The 15,501-nt window shown below is 44.9% G+C and overlaps 1 protein-coding gene across 1 annotated transcript; it reads left to right on the top strand.

Annotated features, from left to right (window-relative positions):
• Positions 1-1,162: 1,162 nt before the first annotated feature.
• On the top strand, positions 1,163-14,771 carry LOC134420150 (cholesterol 24-hydroxylase). Its single transcript, XM_063159984.1, has 15 exons — positions 1,163-1,317; positions 3,113-3,190; positions 3,681-3,762; positions 4,303-4,376; positions 5,053-5,139; positions 5,699-5,837; positions 6,437-6,547; positions 7,302-7,458; positions 7,787-7,849; positions 9,079-9,151; positions 9,569-9,653; positions 11,470-11,580; positions 11,823-11,911; positions 12,800-12,866; positions 13,664-14,771. The coding sequence occupies exons 1-15, from the start codon at positions 1,190-1,192 to the stop codon at positions 13,823-13,825; spliced, it is 1,506 nt and encodes a 501-aa protein (XP_063016054.1). The 5' UTR covers positions 1,163-1,189; the 3' UTR covers positions 13,826-14,771.
• The last annotated feature ends 730 nt before the right edge of the window (positions 14,772-15,501 follow it).

Genomic DNA, 15,501 nt, shown 5'->3' with positions numbered 1-15,501 from the left:
GTTGTATTAAAGTTTGTTGGAACACAAACAAAAGCTTTTATTGAAGGTCATCTTTAAAGCACGAAAAATAAGATAATTTCTTATTCTTATTCTTTCCAGGCTGAATACTTAGGGGGAGTTATCAGGATAATTATATTTGCCTGAGATTGTGAGAGCATACCTGATTTACTCAGGGATTAGAACTGTATCACATAGCCTCTCTTTCCCATAAAAATGTATAAAATACAAAATATTTTATCACCTCCCAGTTAGCTGCTCACAAACAAGGTACAAGTGGGACTTTTTCACAGGAATTATTCTGAGATTGATTCCAAATGAAACAACAACTTACACATAGTTATGATCTATTCGTGAAGTATGCTGAAAAAACATTGATGACACTCTGAAAATCAATGTTTCATGAGGAAGTTCACTGAATGTCTTTAAAACCATGGTTTCATCAGCTAGCTTTAAACATCAGCTTTAGTGTTTAAACTTTGTCTGGGTGATGCTATTCTTGCTATCAGCTATATCTCTCCTAGTGATGGATACTCATAGTGTGTTGTCATTATATGCACTGCCTGACCAGTGGGAAGGAATGGTAGCTTTTTTCTGAAAACAGGCAGTTTTAAAACCACAGCCTTAACAGGGGAAAAAACCCCAGTCTTGAAGACTTCCAGGGATGTGGCATCCACAACTCCTCTGGACAACCTGTTCCAGTGCCTCACTACTCTCATAGTAAAGAATTTATTCCTAATATCTAATCTAGATCTACCTTCTTTAAGTTCAAGGACATTCCCCCTTGTCATGCACTTGTGACAAGCTCTTTTGCAGCCCCAGCAATAAGGTCTCTCCTGAACCTTCTTATTCTATGGGCTGAACAGCTCCGACTGTCTCAGCCTGTCTTCGTCGGAAAAGTGCTCCAGTCCTGTGAGCATCTTCGTGTCTTCCACACTCACCCACACACCCACACATCTACATCTATATCCACACCCCCCACACACACCCACAGACACACAGACAGACATACACACAGACACACACAGACACAGACACACACCGTGTGCCTGTCTTTTACAGCACCGCGCCCCAGCGCAGGCCGCCGCCGCCGGGCTCTTTAACTGGGGCCGTCCCCGCCCGCCCCGGGGCCTGGCTCGGCCCGCCCGCCCTTTGCTCCTCGGGCGGCGGGAGACGCTGTCAGTCGGCGGGGATGGAGGTGCTGGGGGCGGCGGTGGGGCTCCTGCTGGCGCTGGCCCTCCTGGCTTTCGTGCTGTACTGCTGCTACGTGCAGTACATCCACGCCAAGTACGACTACATCCCCGGCGCGCCGCGGGAGAGGTAAGGGCCGGCCGGGCAGGCGCGGCGGCGGCGGGCAGGCTCGGGGGCTCCGCTGCCAGGCCGGAGCCGTGAGGCGGCCTCAGAGCAGGAATCGGCCCTCCGGCCGCTGTCCGTGCGAGGGCCGGGCAAGGGCGAGGAGTCACGCAGGCTGGGCACAGCGCTGGTGGGCGCCCGCTCCCCGGGCATCGCTGCGATCCCGCAGCCTGCTCAGCAGCACGGCCTGCCCGGCCGGGGCTGCGCGTCCTGACCTACATGGCCCGAGCGGCTACAGCGGCACTGAGGGGCGCTTCAGAGCCGCCCGCAGGAGCTGCGCCATTGCTCCTGACCCTGCCGAGGGGCCTGACAGCGGCGTCAGCCGCGCAGGAGGGACCGCACCGCCCCCGGCCCTCACTGCGCCTGGAGGCACGCTGACGCTAACTCCAGCGGGCGCCTTCCGTGCCCTCCTTCATAAGCCGGGTGTTTAGCTTCTGCCAAAAATAAATGAAGACGTCATAAGTGATAAAGGGTGATGAGAAAGCTGCCAGCAAGGCAGTGGCAGAGCTGTCACAAGGAGTCATAGCTCGTGCAGGAGTGTGTGAGCTCCCCACTTAACCTCACCTGTGGGTGCACATGCCCTCCCTAACAGGCCCCAGGAAGAGACACCAGCACTCATACACAGCCTTACAGGGACACCAGCGCTCTCCTGCCCGCCTCCAGGCTTCAGCCTGCTTGTGTAATCAGGGTCAGACACCAAGAGTAGAGAGAGGATGATCTTGTCATACCTGAACCTGCTCGTCCTTGGGTTCATTTTGAGCTGTGAGGTAACACCGTGGTGTGACGGCACACCAGAGGACCTTGTTTGGACCCTGTTTCTTGTGCTGCAGATAGAGCAGTTTCCAGAGCTAACAAAGGAGTTGTGTTGTGTTTCAGGCTTTCACATCTTTTTGGGATACAATTACAAAGGCAGAGTCAAACAAGTGGAGGATTAAAAGTTTCTGTAGAAGTTGAGAAACTTTGTAGAGTTCTTGTTATTTTAAGTGCCTCCCAGTTCCAACAGTAATAAAATAAGAGCCTGTTTTCCCCCATAGCTTATTTATACTGAAAAGGATGATAACATGGCTCTCTGTCTCTCAAATGGAAACAGATCTTGAGTGCAGCTTGCTTCATTTAGAGAGGAGCTTGGCCAAATCTTCCCTCAGATTTATGCAAAGCCAGTGGCAATTCACTATTCACAGTTGAAAGAAGGAATTGATCTCTAAGTTTTTAATGCAGCTATATTTGAAGAGTTAACAGTTTTTATTAGTTTCTTCAATTTCAATATTAACCAGTAATTATCCTACTCAGTATTTGAAATTATGCAGTTTGGGACAGAAGGAGATGATTCCTAATTTCTCTTAACAGAAATCCATTGACAGAAAGGAAGTTACACTTACCAGGGATAAGCATGTATTAAGGAGCATTTAATGCAAATATCTCTTTCATGTACAGCAATGTAACAGCTGCAGTCAAGATTCACTCAGGCAAAGAGCAAAGCAGTTCATGGGGGATCCCATCCAGACCCAAATATCTCCTACAATACAGCATAAGAAAAAGCACATCTCTGTGCTGCTCTCCCTGGCTGCATGTGAGCCCCAGCCTGTCTGTGGTGCCCAGTTCACCAGCTTGGTGAGGGCTGGGCATTGGCACAGCTCAGAGTTAGTTTCATCTTCCCTTTCAAGAAAAACATGAGCAACACTCACTGAGCAACCAGGCTTGCAATCCATACAAATCCCTATGCTGGCATCCTCATGGCACTCTTAACCTTCATATTCTGCAGCTTTTTATTTGGACACCTGCCAATCATATGGAGAATGGTGAGGAAACAGGAGTTCACACCAGATGTCTTGCTGCAGTGGTAAGTTGAGGCACATCAGTAACATTGAATGGGGTAGTCCTGTAGCACATATGGAGAAATCAAGGCACAAAGACCCTTACAGAATTACATCAGTGAGAAGGTTGGGAAAGGAGCCAGAGAGAGAGCATTGACCTTTCAGATCTGATTAGATATTAGAAAAAACTTTTTCACTGGAAGAATGGTTAGCCACTGTAATAAGGATAGTGGTGGAGTAACTTCATGAAAATGTTCAAGAGGCATCTGGATGTGGCACTTGAGGATATGGTTTAGGGGTGATTATGGTGGTGATGGGTTGATAGTTGGATCTTGAAGGACTCTTCCAACTTTGATTATTCTGTGCTGTGATTCTCTCTTAATGGCTTTATTGGCAGGGGACTGCAGTAGTTCCCACTGCAATGTGCTCTGGTCCTTCAAGGTTATTAGGTCTGAGCTGTTATGTGTTGGTAGTTTGTACCATAATTCTCTTTTTTTTAATGTTTTCATCTTACAGGGCAGAGAAATATGGACCTGTTGTACGAATTAATGCCTTTCACAGAATCTCAGTATTGGTTGTGTGTCCTGAAGGAGTGAAGGTACTGAAATAAAGCCAAATCAATGGTGGGGTTAGGCCCATCCCTCCTCAACAGGAGAGCTGGTGCCTGATGATCAGAGCAGCACAGAGCAGTCAATCTGTGCTTGGCTCTGGCTGGGTTAGGAGAATGAAGTGCTTTGCTCTCCAGGCTGCCCTGATTTTTTTTTTCCTTGATCAGTTAATTTATTTTGTAACTTTTATTTAAACTGCACATATAGCAAACATTTTCTATTTGTGAAAAGCAGGCTGTCTGCAAGACCTTAGTATCTCAAATGAATGGGGCACAAGAAACCAAACTTCTTTCTCTAAATCTTTGCAATTACAACAGAGTGAAATTTCAGGTCATTGGGCAAAAAAGTGCTAGAGGGATGCAAAGCAAGCTAGCAGCACAGGAACTGGGGAATCAGGGCACACCAAATAATTCATCTACTCTTTAGACTATAGCTGCAGAAGAGGAGAGTAGATATGTATGAGTGAAATTTTGTATTTTGTTTGGAAACAGATTGCACACAGTACTCACTGACCTGAGGTTTGATTTTAGGAGTTCTTGATGTCACCACAGCACCCAAAGGATCCAACAGTGTATGGTAGTCTCTTCAGCCTGTTTGGTGAGAGGTAGGCAAAACCCATCTGTAGCCACTGTGATCTGGAAATAAGTGCAAGATTAATAATATCCAAGGAATGTCATTTTGACTCAGACCATTTACCTTAGTGTGGGGATTAATTTCTGATTCCAGACATACATAAGCAGCATGTAACTATTAAACTATATGTCAAGTCAAATGTCTTCCCAGTCAGGGAGGATGATATGTTGGACTTTGTTTTACCTTGATCATGTATCCTTTTTCCCCCTGGGGATGTCCAGTTAGTCTCAGAGCAGTCTGCTCAAGACCATCATCAAAGTTCTCAGATTTTAGAGCACTGATTTTAGAGCACTCCATAAGGCGTGGAAGTTTGCAACTTCTAAATTCACTTCCAAAAAAAAGGGAATTTTTCTTTGTTAGTCTGAAGCTTTTAAAAATAAAATAATCCAGTTATAATATTTATTATTTACATAACAGTTGTAATGAACCAGCATCCTATTGGACTCAGCAGCCCACACCTACCTGGAGAAAAAATCTGTGGTTCGGTTGTCATCCACAGTGATGCAATGGTTGCATACTCAAAGGTGCTCCCTACACATGGAAAAATAAAAGAAAGTAGATGTGAAAGACTTACATTTGTGACTACATGGGGTTCAGCAGGCTCCCTTGCACAAACCTGTTCCTTTCCTTGTTTTCCTGTGTGCTAGGTTTCTAGGGAATAGCTTGGTAACTGTTTGCAACCATGAGCACTGGCACAAGCAGCGGAGGATAATGGATCCAGCCTTCAGCCGAAGGTAAGGCAAATACTGCTGGGACCTTCCAACTGGTACTTCTACTGGATTGTCATGCTCCTCCCTGTCATTATTTGATATTTGGATGAAAAAGACCCCAACATTCAGTGACAAAATCATATTTAACATAGAATCCAGCACTCCATTCCCATGCTAAGTATAATTTGACCAGACTTCCCACAGAGCAGTGACACCCCTATGAACACAGCAAAGGCAGAAAGGTTCCAGGGTTGTGTATCCGGGAGTATGGTTATGGCTGCCTTATCCTGTTGGAAAAGAGAAGGCAGAGGGTTGGTCTGGTTTGATGCATTGTGAATAGGGATAAAGTCCATGTCCAAAGGCCACAGGCCCTTTGCCATGACACATGTTAATTACATGGCAGGGCAGAGCAGGACTGATGTAAGAAGAATGTAGCTCATTCCATAAACTTGCTTTTTAATGTATTAAGGCAAATTAATTATAAATTTTAAAAAACTTTACCACTTTCTATGGAAAATAACAAAGGTTATTTTGACTGAGCAAAGATCAGAGCCCCCATTACTCATCTTTATTGATTGTTCAGCTACCTGATTGGTCTGATGGAAACTTTTAATGAAAAAGCAGAGGAGCTGATGGAGAAGCTGGAGAAAAAGGCAGATGGAAAAACAGAGTTTAGCATGCTGTCGATGATGAGCCGGGTGACCATGGATGTCATTGGAAAGGTACCAGCTGTCCCTTTCTTGTTTCCTCTCAACTGGCAGGAAGGGATGGAAGTGATGCCTACCAGCAGCAGGAGGGGATCAGGAGCTGGAGGCAGGCAGAAAGACCTTTACCCAGCAGTGCCAGAAGACCTGCAGGACTAATAGTGCCACTTCCATTCAGGCTGAGCCATGGGAAAGGGCAGGTAGGGAAGGGTTTGCATAGTCTAGGTGTGGCCTGCAGGATGGAGACCCTTTGCAAAAGTCCTTTCAGCCTCATGCCTACCACCCCTCCAAGCCAAAAGGGACACACCAGGGCTCTTCCATGCTTGGAAGGTTGTATTATTGCCATTGCATGTCAGCAGGAAGGCTGCCTTATGCTGCCTTTTCCCTTTCAATGCCAGCCAATTTGGGATGAATGGAGAATAGTGGTAAATTATTAATCCACTCAAATAAGGAGGAAACATAATGTTGATATTGGCTGCCCCTCACAGCTTCCCGCAAGGTAGGATCCAGCCTGATATTTAACTGAGATATTTTTAGGGGTAAAGGCAGTGCTGTGAGGTCATGCTGCTCTTTCACACCCACCTCAGCAAGTTGCCTTTTTCTCTCCTGCTTTTCAGGCAGCCTTTGGCCTGGAATTGAATGCCCTGAGTGATGACCAGACAGCTTTACCCAACGCTGTGACTAAGATCATGGAGGGACTGAACAAGGCACGCGACCCCTTCATAAGGGTCTGTACTCCCCTCACTTCAGTCCCCTCTCCTCTCGTTCAGCTGCTCCTCCTTGAGTTCATGGAGCCTTGCAAGGTCCATATATGTCAGGAAAACAGCCATCTGTAGAGCTTTCCCTCCAATGGGCATCAAGATAAAATTCATTACTGCTTTAAAAAACTCAGAAATAAATTTTGTTCCCCCCTGCATGTGTCTCCTTCTGATATGGTTTTATGCTCTTTTACCCATTAAAAATTGAGATTTTTGCCATTTGTCCATGAAGGATGGGAGCCTTCACTCAGGGTAGAAGAGCATTCTTGCTGTGAAAAAATCATATTTTCAACCCAAATTCATCTACCAAATTCATCTGCTAGGACATGATGGATGTCATATGAAATATTTAAGTAAGGAATTATTCCAGTGTCTCATGAAAGCTGCAATTCAGGCTTTTAGAGCTCCTGTTTTCCTTTTTGAGACCAGGGGTGAGATTCTGCATTGCATGCTGCAGTTTGAGAGGTGATGAATTTTGCTCACAGTGCCCAAAACATCAGCTCTGACTCTTGACAAGACATGACATCAGCATGCACAGACTGAAATATTTCTTATTTCAGCCCAAACCCTTCATCCCCCAGGCATTCAGTTTGTTGCATGGAGAGCAAATGTTTCTGTGACAAGTGTCATTTAGTGCAAAACAAGGTGCTTACATGTAAAATAACACTGACATGATTTTTTACCAGCAAAAGGAATAAAATGACAAAAGAAATTCTGTATTCAGTTCATGCCAGGAAAGCAGAAGATGCTAAGGGAGACCAGGGAGAGTGTGAGGCTGTTGAGACGTGTGGGGAAGCAGTGCATTGACCAGAGGAGAGAAGCCATCCAGAATGGGAAAGAAGCCTCAACGGATATTCTTACACAGATACTCAAAGGAGATGGTAAGAGACACCTTGCTGTCACTGTTTGACTGAATTTCTCTGTGGTATGTTTTGCTGTGAAATTCAGGGAGGATTGTTTAGGAGATCTAAACTTGGATCTTCCTTTAAAGTTGTTTTCACACTGAAGAGAGTGAGAATTGCTTTGAAAATTCCCTGTGTCTTTGTTTTGGATCAAGTACTGGTCACGAGTCACCCCTGAAATGCCCGCTCAGCATCCTCTCTGGATGCCACCTCAGCCAATATGTGCCCAACAGGGCACAGCATTCTGGCTGGTCCAGCTGGGGCACAGGGGCATTTTCTGATTTCATTTGTTTTTCTATCTTAACAGCTCTGGAGGAGACTAGAGATGATGAAAACATTCTGGATAACTTCATGACTTTCTTTGTTGCAGGTTGGTAGCTATTTTAATGCTTGGGTATGTCATGTGGGAAGCTGTGCTCATTCTTGAGCTGACTACAAGATTAAGATTAACATCCTTCTTAATCATAATTAACATCATCATTCCATGTGATGGTGCTGCAACCAGGAGTCTCTTGTTGGCAGACCAAATATTACACTGGCATAGGACCAGCTGGGTGAGGGCTGAAGTGAATTCTTAATTTAACAGGCAAATGATATATTGTCCTCTTTCAGTGATACCAACACAGCAAATAATGCCAGGTTGCTGCTTTCCAACCACTGGCTTCCCACCCTGTGTTCCAGCCTCTGCCTTTCCACTGCCCACTGGGGTGCAAGGCTATTCCTTATGGGTTCTGGCCCTTCCACCCAGATCCCACTAAACTACCCAGATCTCACTAAACCTCACCAAAAACATCTTTTACATATTCATTGTGTCTTTGCATCACCTCATCCACATGATTAAATGCCATTCATGCCCAAGTAGAAGAAGGCACTGTCAAGCCAATCAGAAAATGTATGGGCTGAGTAATTATATGAGATAGTTGGGGTTTTTTTGCAGATTTTGCAGATCAAGATGAGTTAGGTTCATAAGAAGGTGTGGTCAAAATGTTGTTCTTTAGCAAGAAAGATGTTATTGCAGCAGACATCTTTGCAGGAGTCTATTTTCTGTAATGCTTAAAAATAGTACATATGTCTATCCATGAAAAAAAGGGGAAAAGTGTCCACATCAGAGAGTCACAAAGTGGGTAAGGTTGGAAGGGTCTTCTGGTCCAAACTCCCTGCTCAAGCAGGGTCATCCTAACATGTAAAGCAGACCTTTCAAAGAAAGATGATAAGAAGCTCTGTTTTCCCTCAAAATCAGTAAATCCTTCCTTTTTGGCAGAACTGTGTGTCCCATTATATGACAAGGCAAATCTTGGACCTCACTGGCCCTCCTCTTAGAGAGCTCATGACCAGTAGGTGCTGCATGCAACCAGTGCAGCTTTGCTTAGGCATGATGGGTCATATCTTTGCCAGCTATGTCCTTCTCTTGTCATTGTTGAAAGCTCTTTATGTAGACTTTACATGCCTTTTATTATTTCCTTTATTTTCTAGCATATTTAAAATAAAACATTTGGGGTTTGATGTTTAAAACTTCCTATTCACAATCACCTTGTAGACCACCTTTGTATCATGTCAGTATTTCATACTAACTTTTAAACTGGTTTTTGTTATCATTAGGTCATGAAACCAGTGCCAATCAGATGACATTTACAGTAATGGCACTGGGCCAGCATCCTGAAATACTGGAAAGGTATGTGTGCTCCAATTTTCAGACCCAGCTAGATGTTAATTGCAAGGTGAACTTAATTGTAAAGGTTATTAAAAAGATAGGATCGTTAAATTCTAGCCTCCCTTCCAAAATAAACAGTTTCCTAGTACCATTATATCCAAAATGGTACAATGGATTATTTCACCTAGGTGATTTTTTTCAAAGCCTTTATACATGCCAGGTCCCAGATGCCCCCTGATTCAGCTGCCTTATATGCACATTGCCTCATCCTGATATGAGGTACAAGTTCAGGAAGCCTGGATGGGAATTGGTTGGCATTTTGCCTGAGGATGGGTGTTCAAGTCCAACTCAGTGTCTGGAATGTAAAATAATGTGGTTTATCAACTTGCCTAGCAAGAAACAGGCATCTGCATCTCACAGGTTTTAACTGACCTGCAGGGCTCAGGCTGAAGTGGATGAGGTTCTTGGTGCCAAGAGAGATGTTGACTATGAGGACCTTGGCAAGCTCACCTACTTATCCCAGGTACTGTAGGAGTGAGGTAAGGTACCAGGCAGAGCTGTTTGGTAGCACCTCTGACGTGTCATGGAGGAGCCCCACACTTTTAAAATTTTAAAAACGATGCTAATATTTTATCCTGATAGTGTTTGTCCCCAGAGAGTCAGCCAGCAGGTAGCCTGACACATTTGCAGCAGCCCAGACTTGTTGGGAAGATGCTCCTCAAATTTACAGATTCCTTCACTGCTTTCCTTAATTATTACCAGTCTGGAAGCTAGACTAGAGTTGCATAATCCCTATCTGTTTAAGGTGAAACAATAGCCTGTAGTAATTTTAAGAAAGGTGTGCAAATTTGAGCCCAACCTGTGTGTGAACCCCACACACTTTCCTTATTCACTCCATTTTTGTTTGATTATTGTTAAAGCATTTCCAGCTATGATCTCACCATATGCAATAAAGTGGGATTTGAGGATAGCCAAAAATAATGGCTGGGTTTTCTAATGTCAATTTTTCATTATTCAATCTTGAAACGCTCTTCAGTCAGTCGGGGGTAGTGGGGGAAAGAGTTTGGTCCTAAAAGAGGTCTTGTGTATAGAAGGGCTGGTTGGTAATGAACTGCTAAGCCAGGGTTGGCCATTAGCCAGTGTTTGTGTTGCATTTCCTTTCTTCACAACATGGGGGACACCAGTAGCCCTCAGGAGAGGCTGAATCACAGTCCTGGCAGCTGTTCTGCATAAATTGCCCTGTGATTTTAGTAGTCCACCATGATCCTTTTTGTTTTAAACTGCCCCGCTGAGGTGAGCAACAGTGTTTTACCATGTGGCATATCCCATCCCACAGATTACCGTGCATGGATAGCAGATAGATTTCATAGGTCTATTTCTCATAAGGAAAAGGCAATTCTGTGTGATTACAGAAATCAGCAGGCTTCCTTGGGCTTCTCCAAATGCCACCACAATTATACCACTCCAATTAGGATGAGGTATCTAAGCCTTTGAGTTTTAAAACAGATCACATGACAGCTCCTCAAAGCAGACTATTTAACAGCACAATCTTGGATCTGTACAATCAAAATCAGCCACCCTTGGTCAGAGCCAGTCCATCACTGGAGTATCAGAGACTGTGGGGCTCCTCTCCTGTTGTTCAGGCAATCCTGAATCCTTTTGTCCAGGTTTCTTTTCCATTAGTCCACTCGTGCATGCACACTGTTAATTGCATTTTCAGTGTGATGCTCATGTGCACTGTTAATTAGGTTTCACTTTGATGAAATAAGCCATTCTTACAGCTCACTGACACCAAAAGAAGTGTTCTTGTTCCATTTTTTTCTCAACATTCCCTATTCATTTTCCTTTGCCAGGTTGTTTTTTGTCCTTTTGGGGCTCTGACCTGGCTCAGCCCCTCAAGCAGCAGAAGCAAAGGCAGAAGCAGACAAAGGCAGGAGCTGAGAGTGAGAAGGAGGTGGGAACCATCACCCACCCTCACGGCAGCCAGTGCCCAGAGCAGCTCATCAGGGGCAGGAGACTTCACTCTTAGATATTCCCTCTCAGTTTGCTTCCTAATACTTTTTTGCTTAGTTGTTCATCTGACTTGAGGTGTTAGATCTGTTCCAGGATCTCTTCTGAGTTTTGTGTCTTTTTCTCTCTATTTTACCAGCTGTAGGAAAGAATCTGGCCTGAAGGAGCTGACTTAGCCATATATTTTGCCCACAGGAGTCCAAGGCAGATAGACCAAAGTCAAAATTTCCCATTTAGCAGAAGTGAAAGGCCACAGGGAGGTAATTAATTTTACTTCTGCTTCCCACAGTGTATAACTAACTGACCTCTTGTGCTTTTTGCTGCCCCAGGTTCTGAAGGAGTCGCTGCGGCTGTACCCACCTGTCTCAGGGACACTCCGCAGGCTGGAGAAGGAGCACGTCATCAATGGCATCAAAATTCCTGCCAACACCACGGTCTTTGTGAGTCCCATCCACCTGCAGCAGCTTGGAGCTGCCCCACTTAATGTGGATGAGAAGGTCAAAATCTTCCCTGGGCATATTTATACTTGCTTCTCTAAAATTGTGACCAGAACTGGGGTATGGATTAAGACTCTCATTTGGGACTGGAGAGTGGAAAGCATTTATGGTTTTATACCTCTGACAGCAAAGAGGCATTTCCAGTGTGTTGCTCCTGACTAATAAAAATAACTCTTTCTTGGCAGCTCAACACTTATGTGATGGGAAGGATGGAAAAGTTTTTCAAGGATCCACTTACTTTTGATCCAGAGCGATTCAGCAAAGATGCACCTAAGTGAGCTTCTTTTTATTCCCATGTTATTAAATATGTATTAACAAACCATTACAGGAAGAGATTTTAAGGGAAAGAAAAGTAGAATAAAACTATTTTTCCATTCCAGTACGACTAACACAAAATCATCCAAATGTAAATAGAGAGCAATAATGCACAGTTCAAGAATTCTTTAGACCACATGTAGCCTTTAAAAAAAAAGACCAATGTTATTGTTATTAAATGTTTATATTGAGGTCAAAGCTTTGGGCCCAAACCAGGTTGAATATTTGCCTTAGTACATTGCAAGCATTTAATGCATGACAGCCCTGGTCCCAGAGTGCTTGAAATGTCTCCATATTAGACAGGGGAGAAGGGCCTGAGGGAGAGAAGATGCTGTTCAGCCACGTGGGCAGGCAGCCTAAGTCTAGTCAGTGGTCAGGAGTGCAATAGAAGGAACCAGTAAGTGACTAAACAGATGCACAGATCAGCACCAGCTACTTCATGAGTCAGGAGTTTTCCTTCAGCCTAGAGTTAGTCTGGTCTCCTAAACCAAACACCCCGTCACTCACATGGTTCAGAGCTGCCCAAAAGAGCAATAACTGGGCAGATTGTGATGTCCTCATGACAGGCTGAAGAGCATCTAGAGTGTGCTTGACATTCTTTGAAATAAGGCTTGCATCAAAACAGCTCTGGCAGCTGAGCCATGCAGTTAACAGAGATGACAAGGAAACGTGCTGCTGAGCTGTATTGCTGCTCTGAAGCAAAAAAGAGTTAATTTGGAGACTGCTTTAACAAGTCCAATAGGTGAGGGGATATTTAGACCATTTCCTTGCTGCTGTGATGAAATATTTGCTTGTTTCTTTACAACCAAGTTGTCAGAGTGACAATTTTGACCATTTTTCTTTGCAGGCCATATTACTGCTATTTCCCATTCTCTCTGGGACCCCGATCCTGCATCGGGCAGGTGTTTGCACAGGTGAGTAGAGGTCTGGAACAACTCTTGGTTTGCAAGCACAGGGCCAGCTCAGGGTGTGCTGACCATGGTGGGGGTGGGCACCAGAGGCCACACTGATGTGCACTGCCCCTCTTCTCCTCAGAGGGAGGATCTCCCCCCATGCCCATGACAGGCATGTCTCTCAAATGCTGCCCCAGGAGCAAACATCCAAGGTGTCTGCAGGGAGGAGCAGCAGGCTGCACTCCTTCCAAACTGCCCTGGGCCAGCCTGCTTGAATCCAAACCCCTTAATGGGAATCACAGTCAACATTCCTTTGCCAGCCAAGGTCAAGCACACAGGGGATGTGCAGGGGGTCTTGGGGATCATCTCATGGCTGCCACTGCCAGAATCAAGGCAGGTAAAACATCAGCTGAAGGAGGACACAAGCCAGAACTGGCACAGAGAAGGTGAGGAAGGGGCTACATGGACAGAAGGAACAATTTAATGTGTGTGAGCATGGCAGAGAGCGTTTCAGTACAGCCAGACACCAGTGCTTTGGGTCTGGGCTGTGAGCTCATCTAAGCACCAGTGCTCAGAGTGCTTTAGTTTTGCAGTCTGACTTCCAAAATGGGTTTTACACAGAAACAGAAAGACTGATCTTAGTGCCTGTCAATTGTCTTCAAATCCAGGAAGTCCCAGGTTTCCTGCCCAAACTCAACCTGCTGCATTAACAGAATAACATTTAACTTTCAAATCTCTGTATTGACAAAGCAGTATAAGATAGTAGACTGACTTTAAGCTGTATTTGCTGTCACTGACTTCTATTTTCTTCTTAACAGATGGAAGTAAAAGTGGTGATGGCAAAGCTGCTGCAGAGGTTTGAAATACAGCTGGTGCCAGGACAGAATTTTCGACTCATCGAGGCTGGAACCTTAAAGCCACTAGATGGAGTAATTTGTAAATTAAAGCCAAGGAGCTCTGCAAGACGCTGCCAGGCATGAGTGCTCAGGGAGGGAGCGTGGCATGCTGCTGGTAGTGGTTCTTCTGATTTTGAAAATCTTGGCACTAATCAAAGGTTGGATTTTGTAGAGGACTACTAGACTGAAATTATTTCTAAACTTCCTTATAATTTACTGAAGAAAACCTAGCTCATGGTTTCCACTAAGCTTATATCCAACACAGCATGGTCTAAGTAAGCCCTTGTTTGGGGAGTTTCTTTCTTACACAATGAAATCAGAAAAGAGTAGAGCATAGACATGGGCTGAATTGAGGAAGAGATGTTTGGAGATAGTCTCTTGGTCAAAGCAATTTTTCTATCCCTGCTCCAAATGTGAATAACAATTGATAGGAACAATCTGGAAAAAAACTCAAAAAATCAGAGTCTGAGGCCACTACTTTTTCCTTGTGCTACTGCCTGATTTTTATTCAATCTCTTCTGCTTTTCTTTTGATATTATGAAAAGCATAGATTCCCAGTCCACACTGTAGAAAGGGAGTATCCTGCTTCCTCCTGCCCCTCCACACAGCTGGTGCTCATTCTTCTGAGACACTCTTCTTTGTGAGGAAAGTCTTGCTGTGTTTATTTTAACCTGGATTTTCCCCATATTTTTTGCCACAAAGCTACAGTAACAGTTAAACCAGATGGTCTAGCAGGTACAGGAGGGCTGCAAATAAGTGCCTGAACTAAATGCTGCTTAAAATGGTGTTGCCACTGAAGAAATGTGTCTGCAATTTGAGCCAGAGACAGGAAGGTCCTGCACCCCCTTGTGCTGCAGATGTGCCTGAAGATGTGTCTGTGAACACTGCATGTAGGCTTGCAGCCAGGCCCTGCTAGGGAGAAAAAACACTATCATTTGAAAATGCTGCCTTCCAGAAATGTGCATACCTAATAGGAGTTGGACCTCCTCTATCATGAAATACAGAGAATTAAAGGCATTTGATGCTTCCACTTTTGTTTCTTATCTTTCTGAATTAAAAGAGCAAGAACACAGTCTGCACACTGTCAGGTTCCTGTGGTGGTTTCCATACCAGGAGGGCAACCTCCCAGAGCTTTTTCTGACCTTGCTGCTGTTGTGCACCATCTCATTCAGTGCAGCAGTGGGATACAGGCCCAGAAGGTTGATGCTACAATCAATACCTCACAGTGTGGTAACATGACTTTCACCTGGGGTACCAGTACCTGTATTGCAAGGGAAGGTTTAATCCATCTATCAATAGACCAGCTCTTCAAGGCCTTGTGCTGGAAATCTGATTATATCCTCCCAGACATTAATGAAAGCTCATTGGGAAGGCTGAGGACTCTTCAGCTGGACATGTGTTCCCAGGAGCTGATGCAGGATGTCCCATGCCAGGCAGGCTGGATGTGCTGGTGGCATAACAAATGTCTGAATCCTGGGAATGTGTCAAAGGCAGGGCAGTATCTTGGGGCTGTGGGGAGTGGGGGGGAAGCTGTGACAGGAGTGGCATATGCTATGGACAGCACACAGACAGCTCGACAGACCCTGGCAAATTGTGCTGTGGAAATGTGAGATGCCACCACACCAGGGCTCTGCTCAGTGCTACCAATGAACTAGCTGAGATCCATTAGTTACACACACCTAAGTGCCTTCTGCCACCTCTGCAGTGAGGTCAGGCACCTCCAAGGAGGGCTCAGGGGGGGTGTAGGCATGTTAAAATTC

The sequence above is a fragment of the Melospiza melodia genome, chromosome 6 (genome assembly GCF_035770615.1).
Source record: "Melospiza melodia melodia isolate bMelMel2 chromosome 6, bMelMel2.pri, whole genome shotgun sequence".
Lineage (NCBI taxonomy): Eukaryota > Metazoa > Chordata > Aves > Passeriformes > Passerellidae > Melospiza > Melospiza melodia.
This window is presented reverse-complemented; position numbering and strand designations above follow the sequence as displayed.

Bases quoted from the DNA above. Each gene is read 5' to 3' on its own strand.
- LOC134420150 (XM_063159984.1), top strand. From the start codon at position 1,190: ATGGAGGTGCTGGGGGCGGCGGTGGGGCTCCTGCTGGCGCTGGCCCTC. The intron at 3,191-3,680 runs GTAAGTTGAGGC...TTCATCTTACAG, and splicing joins CCAGATGTCTTGCTGCAGTG to GGCAGAGAAATATGGACCTG. The intron at 4,377-5,052 runs GTAGGCAAAACC...CCTGTGTGCTAG, and splicing joins TTCAGCCTGTTTGGTGAGAG to GTTTCTAGGGAATAGCTTGG.